Source organism: Anabrus simplex, chromosome 1 (assembly GCF_040414725.1).
Source record: "Anabrus simplex isolate iqAnaSimp1 chromosome 1, ASM4041472v1, whole genome shotgun sequence".
Classification (NCBI taxonomy): domain Eukaryota; kingdom Metazoa; phylum Arthropoda; class Insecta; order Orthoptera; family Tettigoniidae; genus Anabrus; species Anabrus simplex.
In genome coordinates this window covers 1,380,935,983-1,380,953,380 of record NC_090265.1, presented here as the reverse complement: position 1 = coordinate 1,380,953,380, position 17,398 = coordinate 1,380,935,983, and the positions used below count along the sequence as shown (strand labels likewise).

At 36.0% G+C, this 17,398-nt stretch overlaps 1 protein-coding gene across 1 annotated transcript in view; it reads right to left on the bottom strand.

Moving 5' to 3' along the window:
* The window catches only part of LOC136858359 (uncharacterized), a 362,414-nt gene that overhangs the window by 112,131 nt on the left and 232,885 nt on the right, over positions 1-17,398 (bottom strand). The window contains exons 24-31 of the mRNA XM_068225517.1: positions 16,189-16,379; positions 13,876-14,145; positions 12,855-13,168; positions 10,616-10,726; positions 10,229-10,480; positions 9,413-9,651; positions 5,858-5,979; positions 1,918-2,009 (exon numbers count right to left, since the gene is read on the bottom strand). Of these exons, the coding sequence (XP_068081618.1) occupies positions 1,918-2,009; positions 5,858-5,979; positions 9,413-9,651; positions 10,229-10,480; positions 10,616-10,726; positions 12,855-13,168; positions 13,876-14,145; positions 16,189-16,379 (1,591 nt within the window). The remainder of the gene's footprint in view (positions 1-1,917; positions 2,010-5,857; positions 5,980-9,412; positions 9,652-10,228; positions 10,481-10,615; positions 10,727-12,854; positions 13,169-13,875; positions 14,146-16,188; positions 16,380-17,398) is intronic.

The window sequence follows — 17,398 nt, the reverse complement described above, 5'->3', positions numbered from 1 at the left end:
GGGCCGCTCAATCTACTTCAAGTCATAGTGTAAAATTTTGAAATACCGTATTTACTCGAATAATCCCCGCATATTTAAAAAAATAAAATTGATGCACGAAATTGGGGTGCGGGTTTTATTCGTGTCAATGTTGGCATTTAATTTTTTTCAAAATGAGCCTTCCTAAAATTAGGGTGCGGGGATTATTCGCATAAATACGGCTTACGCAAATAATCCCCGCATATTTTTTAAAAATTGATGCACGAAATTGGGGTGCGGGTTTTATTCACGTCAATGTTGGCATTTAATTTTTTCAAAATAAGCCTTCTTAAAATTAGGGTGCAGGGATTATTCGACGGCAGGTATTATTTGCGTAAATACGGTACTTAAGGTAGGTGTGAATTTGTATATGGTGGTGTTTTAATGTTAAGCTAGTAGTAAGCTCAACCTATAGAATTGTAAGCTGTAGCATTAAGCACTGGAAATACTTAAGTTTTATGTGAATTTGTATATGATGATGCTGGATTTAGAATGTTAAACTAGTAGTAATACTTCTTGTAATATTTTATTTCCATGGAATTGCTTGTTGTTGTTGTTGTTGTTGTTGGTTTGGTTGTTGTTGTTGTTGTTGGTTTGGTTGTTGTTGTTGGTTTGGTTGTTGTTGTTGTTGTTGTTGTTGTTGTTGTTGTTGTTGTTGTTGTTGTTGTTGTTGTTGTTGTTGTTTAATTATGTTTCAACTTTACTTTATTATCACACTACTGTAAGTGATCATTGCCACTGGGATATTTCCCAATTGCAATGTATTTGTTAATTTTTTAAAATGTTTCGTAACCTATCAGGATAAAACCTGAGAACATGTTGGGATAGAGAATATTAGTATTTTGTTAGAGGTAGCAACAAACCCTACATTCTAAAATCAAGTGGGTATAATATTAAATCTCATTCAATGACTAATGCCACGTTCACCATACTTTACAAAGCTAGTGCATGTAAATATTACAGTGTTTTCATATTAGTGCTACTGATGCATAGCACTCGTAGAATTTTTTCCAAGTTAATAATTAATCATAATTAATCATACCAATCACCAATTTTCTCTCTATAAATCTGAATCCACTGAATGAATTAACACATTTTATACTTTTATTATGAATTTACAACTCTCCAAAAAATTTGACAACAGAGAAAAGTTTTCTTGTTTGATGAATGTGCTCATCTGTCAAAGTTGTCATAATCTGACATATGAAACACATTGCGTACTTGGGCTTGGGCTTATACTATCCACTCCTCAAAAATTTTAAATAGCAAGTAATGGCACCATATTCTGAATTAAATCTTCTTTTATGCCTGAAATGATGATTTTGTTTGATTATTTGATAATATCAAGACAATTTTTCCTAGATCTTTAAGAGATGGCTTGAAGTTCATTGCTTATGAGATTGTACATATTACACTCCTGAAATTATTTCAATATTTTGTTAAAGACCATAATATCATTTTTTTTATATATTATATAAAAAAAATGATAGGTTGATATTCTTAATATTTAATAATCACAACACTGAAAGGTGATGTACTAGCAAGGCAGACACATAACATCACCTTCTTTTTCTTTCAGTGTTGTGATTATGAGATAAAAGTCAATACAGACCAAATAGACCATCATGGTCAAAATAAAAAATTCTAAATACTCTCAATATTCTTCACACAGTTGCAGGTTTCCAGCAAGTTACTGTGGAAAGCCAATGTCTAACCATCTGAGCCTTGGAATGGTCTTCAGTGTCTAATCCTCTCCTCAAACTGTCCAGAATTATGTTTGGTGCTGATCATATTATTGGATGACTGAATGTACAGTTTGCAACAGATAAACTTATCAAGGTTATATTTTTTATAATACAGTATATAACTGTCTAAGAGGCTGTGTGAGGTTTCCTTTACCTTCTGAAACACAGTCAGGAACAACAGAAGTAGGAGTCCAAGGAGTTTTCTCTTCACAGCTAAAGGTCTTGACTGGTTCACCATCAGTAAACCTGAAAATAATTAATGTACAGTATTCTTAACATATTCTATCACTTATTAATTACTTCAGAAATCTTGTCTATGTTCTTAGTAGTCTAAATTTCCATCCACAATTAGAGTTTTTGTTGTTATTACCACGTGAGCAAAGGATTAGGCATGAGATATCAACACCAAGTTTTCTATCACCTAGACTAAAGAGAGAATGTCACATGGATTTATCATGAGGTGATGTGATTCTGCCAGTCCCATGGTGTAGGAATAGCAAGCTTGCCTCTTTCTCAAAGGCTCTGGGTTGAATTCCCAGCTAACTGAGAGATTTATTCCTGGATCTGAGGGCTGGTTCGACCTCCACTGAGCCTATGTGAGAACTATCTGAGCTATCTGGTGGTGCAATAGTGAACCTAGTCTAGATAGCAAAGAATAACAGCCCAAGGATTTGTTGCACTGATAATGCATCACTATTATACTTACTTGGTAGGCCAAAGCCCATGAGGGCTGTAGCGCCATGAGATTTGTTTGTGTTTCTTTATGAAATTCCAGAGGACCATATTGACCTGCTTACAGTATAACCTATAGATGAGTGGTTCTTAACCTGAGGCCCATGGATGGGCTTCAGGGGGTCCATGAAAGCCAAATAAAACTTTTGACATTTATGTTGGCATAATTTCAACTTGAATGGTAGCTACAGACTCATCTTCCCCTGGTTTTTCGCTCACTAATGAAGAGTAAAGCCGAAGTACAGTAGAGTCTCGATTATCCGACGTAAACGGGACCTGGAGTATGTTGGATCACCGAAAATGTCGGATAATACAGAATAACTTTGGAAATGAACCAAAACAAACAGGAAGGCTACACTGTATTATGTACTATGTTTTACGAGACTCTATTTATTGACTTATTAATTTAGTTGTACAGTAGATGCAGTACTCTTTTCTTACTACGCCTGTAGCCACGTGCAGACGTCTTGGCTTGGGCTGCAAGAGTTTTGATGTCAGCATCTTGAAATTCAGCCCAGTCTCATCACAATTAAAAATCTGATCACCGGATAATCGTTCAGCAAGAATTATTTCTTAAAATTGTCTTTTAAATTTCACAACCTCATCGGATTTAGCTGACAGTTTTTCTCCACAGATATTAAGCTGCCCAATGCCGTACCGTTTTTTCCACCGATCAAGCCACCCAGCACTGGCAGTAAAATTAGGGTCCCTTTATTAAACTCCTCCTGGATATACACCGCCATTTCTTGCACAATGGGGCCCGATATTAACAAGCCCTTTTCCTGGTTTTTAGTGAACCAGAGAAATAGTGCTTCACTTACTTTTTCGTACTAACATTTTTCATTGTTTTTTTCTAATTTTCAGTGCATCACTTGTTGCTTGGGTAGAGCACCACTTTTCAATTTATTCCCTCGTATGTTTCCAGTCTCCCACTGTAACACGTTCAACAGCATAATCTGAAGCCATTTTTTGGAGAGTTTCCCCTTTGTCCAGTCTCTTTAACCCACTGTACTTGTCTTCCACAGAAACAATCACTTTCTTACGTTTACTCGCCATACTCACAGAGGATATGAAAACTATAACATCCGCACCCAACCAATACTACATTGAACAATACTACCGCATGACTGCCAGTGCTTGTCCCACAGTCGCACCCTCCACACCCCGTATCCCAGAATTGCATCTACCTAAAGTTCAAATTAAGACTACCAGTGTCGGATAACACGGAGTGTCGGATAAGCGAAGGTCGGTTGAGCGAGACTCTACTGTATTATTTTTATTATTATTCTAATTTATTTATACATGTATCTTTTCTCCAATGTTGACATCTATTACATAGTGATAATCACAACTTTACAGAAATCCCAATTCTAGGACTCTTCCTCTCTATGTTTGCTTAATCGAGTATAATTACTACTATACAGGTACTATCAGTGTTTGATGATCTATGAAGTATGTAACCTGTTTTAGTATATACTGTATGAACTCTCATAAATTAAGATATAAATTGTGTCTCTTTACAAATGACATGTTTTATCACAAAATATTAATGGGTTTTATTTAGTTCTAATCTGCAACAGATTCTCTTAATTGGCAAACTGACATTTAATATTCCCTTCTTATAACTTCCCTCTTCCTCCTCAACCTCCTCCTCCTCCTCCTCCTCCTCCTCCTCCTCCTCCTCCTCCTCCTCATCATCATCATCATCATCATATGCAGTTTCCAGGTCTGCTTGGAACATAAGCCTCTCCATCTCTTCTTGTCTTCCCACCACTTCTCTGTCTCCACTCTTATCCATTCATCTCCTCTTCTTTGTACACACTCTTCCACTCCTTTTATCCACCCTCTTGGTCATTTTCCTTTTATCTCCATATCCGGGATCCTCCTGGGTATCCCCCCCTCTGTCATTTTCTTCATATGTCCATACCATCTAAGTTTAGATGCCTCTATCCTATTTTGTAGTGGCTCTTCCTTGTAGGCTTGTAAGTAAATATGAATCATTCTTTTTATTCACTATGAGACCTTGATACAATGCAAGTATACCCTATAGTTAAAGTAGGCAATATGCTATTCGTGGAAGTTTACAGCAGTAACTGAAATGCTATCATTCACCTGCTGTGCGGCTGTCTTTGCAACCAACTCCCAGGACAAAAAAATTTGATTTTTCATATTTATTACTATGAAAGGTGATCATCACTATGTAATACTGCAGAGCAAAAATTAAAATGCTTTTAATTGCTTGTTGTGTGGCTATCTTCAGCAACCAACTTCCAGGACAGGAAAATCTGATCCTTTGTACGTTACCATGAAAGGTCATCATCAGTGCGAAACAGACATCAAAATTAAAGAAAATATTATAAAACGTTTGTCAGAAATTTTACCCTATCCCCTGCTGTAACTGAAAATATCATTTTGATAGTACCGAGCAAGTTGGCCATGCTGTTAGGGGTGTGGAGCTATAAGCTAGCATTTGGGAGATAGTGGGTTTGAACCTCACTTGCGGCAGGCCTGAAGATGGTTTTCTGTGGTTTCCCATTTCTTCACACCAGGCAAATGCAGGGGCTGTACCTTAATAAAGGCCATGACTGCTTCCTTCCCTATCCCACCGTTGCCATAAGACCTATCTGTGTCAGTGTGATGTAAAATAATAATAATAATAATAATAATAATAATAATAATAATAATAATAATAATAATAATAATAATAATAATAATAATAAAACATTTTGATAGTTTTAAAAATAATAGGCTAAACTTAATTTTTTAATGTGATTAATTTTTTTATTGAAATCTATATTTTAACTGAGTAACTTGCAAGCATAACCAATTCTGTTCATGGAATTTTAAAGCAGTAATTGAAGTACTTTCGATCACTTGCTGCATGTCTGTCTTAAACAACCAACTACCAGCACAGGAAAATTTGATTTTTCATTTTTGTTACAATGAAAGGTGATCATCACTATGTAATAGTACAAAGCAGTAATTGAGGTGATTGCTATATAAAATAAGAAAACTTTGTTTCTAATTCTCAAATACCAGTAGACTACTTAATAATTTGTATCAGGTTACCTAATAATTATTTGTATCTTCTCCACCATCGATATGTAAGCCTATCTACTTACACATTTGACTATATTAATACATCACCACTTTCCAGAAATACACAAATAATTCTCTGCAGGAAATACGTGGCAAAGTTTGGGCAAAAGGAATCCTGGTAAATTTTATACTGTTACATGATTACTCTTTTAAAAATTTTCTGACTTCCTATCTCAAACAATAGATTTTCCAAAAATTCTTAATCAGAAATTGTCTAAGATAGTATTGATGACAATTCATGTACAATGTGCTAGTACTTTTACCTAAATCCTGGGTTGCACGTTGCAATACACTGCAATCCTTTCTCTCCTGGTAAACAATTAAGTGCTCCGTGTGCAGGAGGGCGAAGTTCCCAGTCCACACAAGGGGTGGCTTGTACAGCTACCTAAAATTGAGAGTCAGATAGAAAAATTAATACTTTTTGTTCATGAGAAGCACCAAGGCATATTGTAACAAAATTCTATCAAACATCATGTCAAAGTATCTTAACTGATTGATTAATTAATTTGTTTATTTATTAATATAAAGGTAAATGGGAAAAAAGGGACAGAAGTCAGTTTGGTATGAATGGGAAGAAAAGAAATTATGATGCACATTGGCAGTAAGTTACTTATGAGCTAGAGACACCAATAAAAAGCAGACTGTTTAGTATCTTTTAAACTAAGGTTACCAACCGAGATCTGAACGCCCCCCCCCGTCCCTAAGTTGCACGGTGTGTGGATGTATTTTCTATGCAAGAGTTGGCCTGTAAAGTCACTGGAAGCTTAAATACAAACTGCCGTGAAATGAAGTATCAGTATAGTTAACACTAAATCAGGAGTGACGCCTCATGCTCATCTATTAACTCTCACTAGTTTCAGCAACTTCAGAAGCTGGTTGAACTATCTCAATGTCTTCCTGGAAGTAATGCGCTGTGGGGGGCGGAGAGATTTTTCTTCATTAAATTTGATGTGAACATCCCAAAAATGAATGAGTGTAGAAACTGTTCAAGCCATGCTTCCCATCCCTCTGTGGGTGGGGGAAGTACAATACACCTACAGTATATTCTGCCTGCCATTAAAGAGGACTAAAAGGGGACCCCAGGGGCTTTCATCTTGGGAGCATGGATTGACGACAACAGGTCCCCTAGCTGAGTCTGACATTGCTTTACTTACTTGTGCGAAGCTCTTCACTTTCATTTTTCCTATCTGACCTTCTATGGTCAATTCTTTCCTGACCCTGGTGGTATTAGGTTTGCGAGATCTAGGAAAGTCTTTCATTTTCACATGCTTTGTGGCTCTTCCTTTTCTTTTGCCAATACGTTCATTTTGCGAAGCATCAGACTTTTTCCTTCTGATTAGTGTTAAGAGACAATGTTTGCCCTGTTGTAATTCCTTTTAAAACCACTACCACCACCACCATGCTTGCCATTTTAAACTACCTAACTTGAACATAACCTGTCATGAACCTGCTAAAAAAGTGGGATTCAGGAAAGACATGCTTAAAAATATTCACTTGTACATTGTAGGTAGAATGAAAATTATTCTTAGTGTGTAATTAGAAAGTATAGTTTAGTTCTTTTAAATGTGAAAAATCATTATACATTAGAAGTCTGCTAGAGCAAGTACGGCACATAGCGAGTGCTCCGTTGTAACAATAGTTTTTTCCTGTCCCTTGAAAATTTCTGTATTAAACTGTGTATTATCTTTCGGTAACAGTAAGAACCCTATCACGAGCAATTTAGTGTGCATTATTAATTCCGTTATTGATATTTATGCACGCCAGGGATTATAGTGAATGCGATCGATCATCTTTGGTATAGTTTTCTAGGTATGTGCACTAGCAACCTCTCTCGCTGACATTCGATCTTGAAGGCGATACTGGAGTCGATTAGTAATACTCGCTGACTGGTGTTCTGTAAACACAATTCGAAATGAAAAAAGAACATATTTTCGTAATAAATGCGTAAATAATGTGGCAGATAGTAGTAGTTAAATCATTAGAAATAAAGGCTGAAGTAAACGGTCGCTTAATTTTAATACTATGTACTGAAATTAAGTAAGAATGTGATACACCTCAAAATATGGTGTAGAGTGGATGACTGATTTCAGAAGCTTGTTTATTCAGTAAAACTTCGTTAGGACATTTCTGCAAGGGACAAGGAAAGGGAATGTGTTAAGCAAGAAAACTTACTATTGAATACACAAATAAAAGCTATCCAACAGGGATTCTAGACATGTTTGTTTTTTATTCTACATGCATACATTGTACATCGTGTATGTACGGATACAGTGAAAGATATAGGCTATCTACCATTTCCAAAGATGAGACGAGAGTATTAAAAGAAAACGAAGTACGAAAACCTGTTCCGCTGGGGCTTATTAAAAAACAACAGTGTAGTAAAAGGTGTGTACAACACCAGATAACAAATATAAAATTATTTGCACTAGGGCCCATAAAAGTATCAGTGCATTATTGCATTTTTATTCTAAAACAAATGTCTCTGAAGCTTTATATTTTTTACCAGTGAGTTATTAAACATTGTTTTCTGATCACACTCTTCGACCATGAATTATTTGGAGATTAAACTTGGTCATGCGTGAGCTAATGACTTTGACTGTCATCTTGAATACAACATCACTTCGATCGACTCGAGTCTAAACTCTTGAAGATGCGAGTTTCAACATACGCACCACCATTGAAAGAAGCGGATGCCTGTCCACTTCCTGGATTTTAAATGTGTCTTCGTTATTAAGTGATCTCACTTTTTTTTTTTTAGTATCCATAACTGGACTACCACAAGACAAATACCGTATGCACCATGCTAGTCAACTTCACATGATTATGTTCCTGATCCGTAGGTAGACTATCACGTGACAAATAATCGCTACCCTTCACTGTATCACTCAACACAGAACACATTTCTAACTTCTGAATGGAATGCGAAATACAAGCACAAACAGGTTTACTGGGTTATTCAGCTAAATCAATCAAAATCAGAGAGCAAAATTAACTTTTCTGAGGCTAATTGCTTGCTTCCCAATTCACAAGGGATGACAAAGAACATTTTCAGGGCTAGGAAAATGTGATCGTACTAAGCGGTAATAGTGAATTTTTTGTGACACTATAAGTGAGGTATTTTTATAGATTTAATCCAACGTGAATTGGGACTTCAAATTTATGACATGCTAAGTGAGAAATAGTCTTAATGAGGAACACACTAATGAGATTTCACTGTATTTTCTCGCTTCTGGTTAATTTTCGGAAAGGCCATTCCCATGTACACCTAAATTAATAGCGAAAAAGTTATCATTACTCTACTGGCGGTTGAAATACATGTTTTTATGATACATATAAGGTTCAGTTATGTTGGATGATGCTGTTTGAATAAGAAATCTGAAACGTTTGTCACAGATGCCACTAGGGTGATAAAATTCCAGTTTTCAGAATGAAATTGAACATACGTGTTTGCGTTGTTTTGAAATTTGAAAAATAACTAACGAGTAAACTGTAGTATGGAAATCTGCAAAATGCAAATTTTGAACAAACTGATTGCCGTTTCATACTGATTTTAATGTGCGTGGGGATTTTCCCAACTTTCAAGAAATTTCGGATATAACGACAATCCACTCTAGCGAGTAAATTTTTTGCCATTATGAATTCTCACTATAACGTACTTCTACTATAAGTGGATAGCAAACCAACTGTAAATTAAATTTTGGTTTTACTTGTGTCGATATCAGTCCTCAGAAAAATCTGTTAACCTTACAGTACCTCTTTAAACCTTTCAGACAGACAGAGTAGGTTTACAGAGTTTCTCTAAATGTCAGTAATCTTACCTGGAAATGACATTTGGCTTGGTTGCCATACTTGTCAGTGGCCACGACAGTAACATTCTCAAATCCACCAATTGGTATAGTGGCACGTTCAGGGATAAATCTTACGCTGACTTCTCCTGATGCATCTGAAGCATTAACCCTACGGCGAGTATCATTGAAGTTTACTGCATAACTTTCTTGACGATCCACCAACTCAATGACATAACTCTGAGGACAACTGAGCAATGGTGGAGTATCATCTGAAATAAATTATAAATAGATGGTTTTGAGACTATTTTGTTTGTTCGCTTAAGTGCAATATGAGCACTCTCATATAGCCAACGTTTCTACAGCACTAAATATGTTATCAGTTAAATAAGGATGTATTTTACATGCACACAACACAGTATACTATATGAAAAACAATATTGAGTCTCGAAATACCATTATGTGAAAATGTTGAAGGGAGAAATACTGACCCGCAACACATGTATCACATCGAACAAAATTTTTTTGATAAAGTTCATGCAATACTAAACCTTAGATGACAGAACCTTTCTGGTCAGAGTTCTAATCTGAAATATTGTTACATAGCAGTTTTTTTAGATGCAATGATGATTTAAAATGTACAAGAATTAGTGTATTCATACTGCTGATGGAAGAAAGCAGAATCAATAATGAAGATAGCTGTAGGACTAAGAATTGCTTAACAGATAATAGAAGAAAAAAGTTGAGTTAAAGTGAAAGGAAAATGAAAAATATAGAAGTAAAAGAACAAAGGAATGCAGATCAATGTAATAGTAAATTAAGAAGTTATTTGCACAATTTGTTACTAACCTGGCACAGTTATGTTTATCTCACAAATAGCCACATTGCCATCATAATCAAATGCAACATATTTGACCACCATATCATGGAATACTTGAATGGGAGTGTGGAAACTCTGTGGCTTTACTTCAAGACGAGCAATGCTACCACTATTATCAACTGCAATTGGTTCTGTGAAGTTGACAGGCTCTAACCCATTGCTACCTTTCTGTACAATAATTGGTTGCTGTGGGCAGTTCTGGAATACTGGTGGTTCATTGTCTGTAATAAGAAAATATTATGATTAGGCAACTATTTGTGTAGTAATATAAAGAAATATCTAAATACTGATACTGATCACGTTTTCATTTAACTCTTAAAAATATAAACATCTTAAATATGCCATGTATTACTTACCAACACATGGAGAATAGCCATAATCAAATCCTAGTAAAGGTTCTACCACAGGTTCTTCACAGCCCATTAGTTCAAATTTTAGACAAGCATTGTCCATGTAGCTCACAATTCCTGTGCAAAAGAGATGAATATATTTTTATCAAAGGAGAGAACAGTTATTGACGATACAAAATTGTTCATAAATTCAAAATATGTCATGCTAATATCATAATCACGAAAAGAAAAGAAAACCTGCATGCAAGCACGCACACACACGGAGAGAAAAAGAGAGAGAGAGAAAGAGAGAGAGGCTAGGGTAACATACACACATACATTTTCATAATAACAATTAAGTGTGGTTATCACAGCCAGATGCAGCCATTATAAGGCAGGCCTTGTGATGAGGGTGGACGACATCTGCCATGTATAGGAAAATGCATGTTAGTATCATGAAAAAACAGTTTTATGTGAGGTATGTGATTTGCAGGAATGTTGAAGTAGCACAAGCACCCACTCCCTAAGCCTAGGAAATTAACCATTTATGATCCCACAGCTAAGCTAGGAATCAAACCCAGGCCTCTGAGACCTGAAGGCCAAGACACTGAAACGAGATATACATTTTCATTATTAACTGTTATACTTTACATTATTCAGTCTGTTAGATCAAACAAAAATGTGTTAACATAACATTTTCATCTGTCAGAGAAGAAAAAGAGCTCAATGCAAGATGATGCAAAAGAGCATTTGTATGCTGCAAGAACAGGGTATGGTATGGGAGACAAGTAATGCTGGATAGAAAAGTGTTCATAGTTTAGGCTTGGGTCCACCCTGGTCTTTGAAATGGTGTACAACCTTTAACTCTCTCAGAGCAGAAAGAGTGGTATCACAAGTAATCTAACCAAAACTGCCTGGAAAACATTTAATCAAATTAAACATTGTGAAAATGAGCAAGCATGAGAATTGGAGGAGGTAAGGGGGTTAGTTATTGTGTTATCTGCATCTCTATGGTTCTTCAATCGTTATCTTGTGATGATAATGCTGTTATAAATTATAATGAATATTATTTCTGGTCTACTGTATGAACATGGCCCTCCTCACTAACAGACACCCATAACATACAATTTGTTGCTTGTTGTTTATCCCAGTTATTGCTAGTCCCTCCCAGGCTCATTTTGAGTTTTGGGCAAGGGTTTATGGCTGAATACTCTTTCTGACGCCACATGACTTTTCAGGTGAAAATTCTAGCCAGCTTTTAAACCTTGGCCATCCAGATGGAAAGCCAGCTGCTAAAATCATTATGCTAACCACGTACCTTTGATTTCTTATTTTCAGTGTTTAATGTTGAATCATGCTTTGCATACGAAACAGGAAGAGGTTTGCAACAAACAAGTATACTGCCACTAAATATCCCCAAACAATGCAATAACTTCTGTGATTTTCCAAAAGTCTCAATTGGTGAGCGGTGGTGTATTTAGATATTTCCCGCCCCAAGGCACTGCACAAATACCGCCCCTCATGTTTGATGAACATGCTGATCTGCATTCATAAACCATGAATCTCACAAATGTATATATTCATATAAGAACATATTACAAAAGCACTGTAAACTTTAAAATAATAATTTCCGTTCGCATGTCCTAACTGCCACAAACACAGTATATCTAGAAACTGAACTACTTTATAAGAATCATTGCTGAAGGAAGGGGCAACAATCAACAATACTTACATTAATTTGAAATAATTAAGAAGAAAAGGATGTTCCAGTTACACAGTATGTAAAACGTAAAATATAATTGCTTCAACAACTATTTTCATTGTTATCTGTCAGATGATAAGTAAGAAAAATAATGACACAAACTCTGATATTTCTGTCCTCTGGTTCAAGTTAGCAACAACAATAAAGCTTTCTGTGCACGTATTTGTAGCATGTTTATTATGAAGAATCTAATTGTGTGGCAATATGTTTACCATTTAAACTTACAATGAAGGAATAAAAATGTATTTCTCTTGTGCGTGTAAGTGGCATAAGGTATGCGTTTCATGTAATAAAACTGAGGCCATTGCTGGTGAGCATTAGGTTACAGATATGTTCTAGAGTCTGAAAAAGGAAAGTTTGTTCCAGAAACACACGCCATGGGTCATCTAATAAAAGTTGAGAACCACCATCCAAAGGAGTCTCTAATAACTTCACCTTGACATAAGCACATTGCAAATAATACTAATTGTTCACTAATGTGTATAGATAGAGGTAACTTCTTACCTAGAATGACAAATCGAGCTTGCACATATTTGGGTAGAGTAATCATTGCCAATTCTCCATAGTTTCCAGGATCCCTCATTGTGAGGTTGAAATTTGGAAAGTACACTACATAATTTTCACTCTCTGCTTGTTTGTAGAAGAAACGTATTTCTGTAGGTCGTCCCACTATATCGTTAGTAACCACTCCCTTCACAAGAATTGCCTTTACTCGGTACACCTGCCCAAGATCAACACTGACATAGGTAAAGGCTTCCTGCTTGCCACACCATCCAGTCACTGAATTGAGACGGACATTCCTGGCCTCGTAGTTTGGTCTGCAAACAAAATCAATCAATATTAATACATAACTGTTTCAGGGAATTAAAATAAAAACATCATTTCTAAAGTTGGAATTATTGTTTATGTAACAGATAAAGCAAAAAGTAAGAGAAGGGTATTAGCTGCCAATGTATAGCCTTTCCTACAACATCTAGGCTGGTTTACATTACAAGTTTAGCAGTGTATGCAGGTAGTTTAGTAATAATGGAGTCCACTTCTTATTGTTTCTTAGATTTCTGCACCAGTAAATGACTTGACCTACTATGTCTCTTACATTCTAAATCGAAAATGAGTAATATTTTTGGAACTGACAGAAAAATGGAGGTGAACACCCATTAATTTCTTTGAAGACAGAAATACCTAGTCATGTCAGATCCATACAGATTGGAGCCATGTTTTCTGTTACGAAACCTGTATCCTTTAGTTGCTCTCCTAACATATGGAATGCACAAAAACGGGAGGGTTTGAGAAAATGGAAAAGGAGGGGGAAACAAAGTTTCAAATACATTCTGTATCTATCAGAATTTATTAGTAAATGGTACTAATAAGAATTACTATGTGCATTACTGTGTATTAAAGAAGAACTAGATCCAACTTGCACCTAATAGGTGAATATCATTAATTCTCATGCATAATTATACACAACTTACATTTTAAAGCATTTCAAAATAAATTATAGTACAAACATTCATCAGTAACTCACCGTTCAGATGTGGCATTAATAGCTGAATCTGGGATCTTTCCTGATGCAAGTCCCAATGGCCTGACTACTCTACACTCAGGCTCCCTTATACAAGTGATTGGACGGGGATTGATAAGAATGTAGCCTGGTCTGTTGCAACCAAACTCAACCTCAGAGCTTTGTTCGTAACTGCGAGCTATTTGAAAGCCGTCTGTGGGTCTACCAGGATCTTCACATACTGGACCTTCACAGCGCAGATCTCCAAAATCCCACACTCCATTTGCTTGGCATCTAGATGAAACAAGGCAAAGGTTATCTCAACAAATTATTTATGTTTACCATTTGGTATAGAATATTATAATGAAGTAAAACTCCACAATTCCTATTTTCTTCAGGACATTTCACTACATTCAGTTTGAACTTAGCCGCACTTAATTAAGTTATGGTAGTTTGTTCATTTCCTTATGGGTATTTCACTAATTTGGTACAGTTAAGGGAGAATAAACAAAAGGTTTATGCCATTATTATGTCATAAGTCCATTAAGCTTGATGCTAATAATGGCAGAAAGATTTCAAAATATCGATACTACATGGGATTCATAATTACGATTTTAAAGTTTGTGCATAGGGTATAGAAGAGAAAGTGTGTTCACTTCACCTGTTTCTGTGGTTCTGTCACAAAGCAGAGCTAGTTGTGGTACACAATCACATTATTATGCCTCTGCAATGCAAGATGCTACAAGGAAGTTACGTTTGCAGGCAATTTTTGTACAAACATGCAACGTTTCTTAAATAACACCCTAGGTAATTTCCTTACCATTGTAATATACACAGATAAACACATTTTACGATGTTAAATTCAGCTCTAGACACTGAGAAAATCAAAATACAGTGTACACAGTATTATTTCAACAATGATCAGGAACGGGCTGACAGATGCAAGCAGTTTTTACACAATGGGAAAACATTTTTTTTTTTTTCAAAACGATGACCTAGAGTTTTAATGAGCTTAAAATATTACTTAGTTGAATTAGCTTTTAAGACCAAGACCAGCTTAAAGTGTTGTGGAAAATTTCCAAGCTATTCACTTCACTTCACTGGACGAACTTCTGCTCCAGTCTGACTTCTACTCCCATTGTGAAATAACATGATTGTATACACACTGTATTACTATGGATTCATTCTTGGTACCCACCCTCACCAGAAGCTAATCATTAAATTTTATCCTGTTCTTCATCCTTATGATCCATGACAGCTATCTCACTTGTGGAAGTTCTGTCTCTTTGCCATTAACCACAAATTTATCAGCCTTAATAATGTGCTTGTCATGAAAATGAACATCACACACAGAACTTTGCAGTAAGATTTCTTTCATTATTTGTCCACTTCAAAAACATGTCGCTCTTTCTTGGGTGGTATAAAAAAATATCTTACCGTACCTCATTATCAGAGTTGGGAAGTAAATGAGTAAAATTAATTGGATTACTTGTAATTTTACTTGAAATCAGTACCTTGTACAAAAATATTTTTACGGTGTAATTTCTTTTTGAAACAAAATTGTAATTGATACATACCAGTAATCATTACTTTCTAGAAATTAATATACATCAGAAACAGAAACAGGAAGAAATAAATGATGATGAAGATTGTGGAAATCGACTTTCAACCCATTAGGTCGTGTTACGTACATTTAGTACGTGTTGAAGAGATGTTAAGTACAGAACAAAAATGGCCAACCGGACACCTGGGATCCAAACCCACAACCTCCCAATTTCGCGTCGGTTGCTCTACCAATTGAGCTACAGTGGCCTAGGTCATCTTTGTTCTATTGGAAAGGATCTAAGCTACAGATCTGGCACTACTGCCATCACACTGCAGAGTGCGTTCAAGTTGCCCGTTGAGGGCCAAGTCAATGAATATTTCAAGACCGCATTGTAATGGAAATCGACTTTCAACCTATTAGGTCATGTTACGTACATTTAGTAGTCCAAACACCAGTGGGTGTCCGGTTGGCCATTTTTGTTCTGTACTAAACATCTCTTCAATACCTACTAAAATTATATGGATATCTACAAGCTGACCTCTGAAATCAGGTATGAATGACTTAATAAACCTTAGAGTATTTACATATTTGCATTTTCATGTGAGTTAAGAACACAAAATATTTTTTCAAAAAGTAATTTTTTTCAAAAACAAAAACTTATCCGCTTGGCAAGGGTTAAGTTAGCTCAAAAGTAAGTACAGTGAGCAATATCTGCAATAATGGGTAATTTTATTTAACAATGTAAAAAAGGATGTAATCATATTCCAATTTAAACTGAGAAATTATCTTACCTTACTACATTATCATGATGATTCGTTTGGCCGGCCAATTTGAACGTATCTTGACAGCCAAAGAAGAAAGAGGACTGGAACTTCGTGTCCAGATAATTCCCATATTCTGCACCAGGGGTAGGAAGAGGTAAGCCACAATCAACACGAGGACATCCAGGAGTGAGACCAGATAGCCAGTAGCTTGGTTTGCCCTGTAATAAATAATGATAACATTTAAATTAATATTTTCACAGTTCGGGCTGTTCTAATAACAGTTGTGGTTCACTTTGAGAAACAAAGTTCCACTGTAATTGGATTCATTTCACACGGCATAAATCCGAAAGAAAACTCTGTTCAATAATAACAATACTGATGATGATGGTGATGATGAGAATAATTCTGTACCTTTGAAACATCATATCAACTGCTACAGAGTTTAAAAAAACAAGGAGTGCTGAAGTTTTACCTTGAAAAGAGGTTCTTTAGTATCAGCAAGTTTTTTTTTACAAAGGTCTCATGCATTTAAGCACTCCTAAATGCTATCTAACTGTCCAAAGACTTGATTCTACAACCCTGAGCATAGAAGATGAGTGCCTAACCAGCTACACTATGCACCCAGTTTACCTGGTACAAATGCCAACGTACATGCTATGATGATAACACTATTTAACACAATAATTAAGAGCTTTTTTTTTTATTTTTTATTTTAGTTCAACCACTTCAAGACATTAGGACTAAATATTAACTGATGCAATGAGATATTTTTAAATATTTGCTTAAGAATGCAATAAAACTAATGTGAGGATGTAAAGGAGAGGGTGTATAAGTCCAGGTAGGACCCCAATGGTTACAGTGAATGGGACCCTCAGCAAGATTGCTTGATTCAAGAACTGGAACAGATCCAAAGGAAAGCAACACAATTTGTGACAAAAGGGGTAGTGTTATGAAAATGTTACAATGTTTGGGGCTCTGGGAAGACTTGGGAGTAAAGAGCTAATCAACTAAGCAGTATGTTATAGATGTTGATTCCCATAGGGAACATCTATATAATCTGATGGCCAGGCAGGCATCAAATTTTGGTAATGAGACAAAGTCTCTCATAGTGTATTGGCACTGCCTTTGGCTCCAAGTAGCCTACGCAGTGGCCTCCACGGTATGCACTAGCCGTGCATCTTGGTGGGTGTGCTGTTTGCCAACTGATCAGCTCAACTTAGCACACTGGGGTGAAACG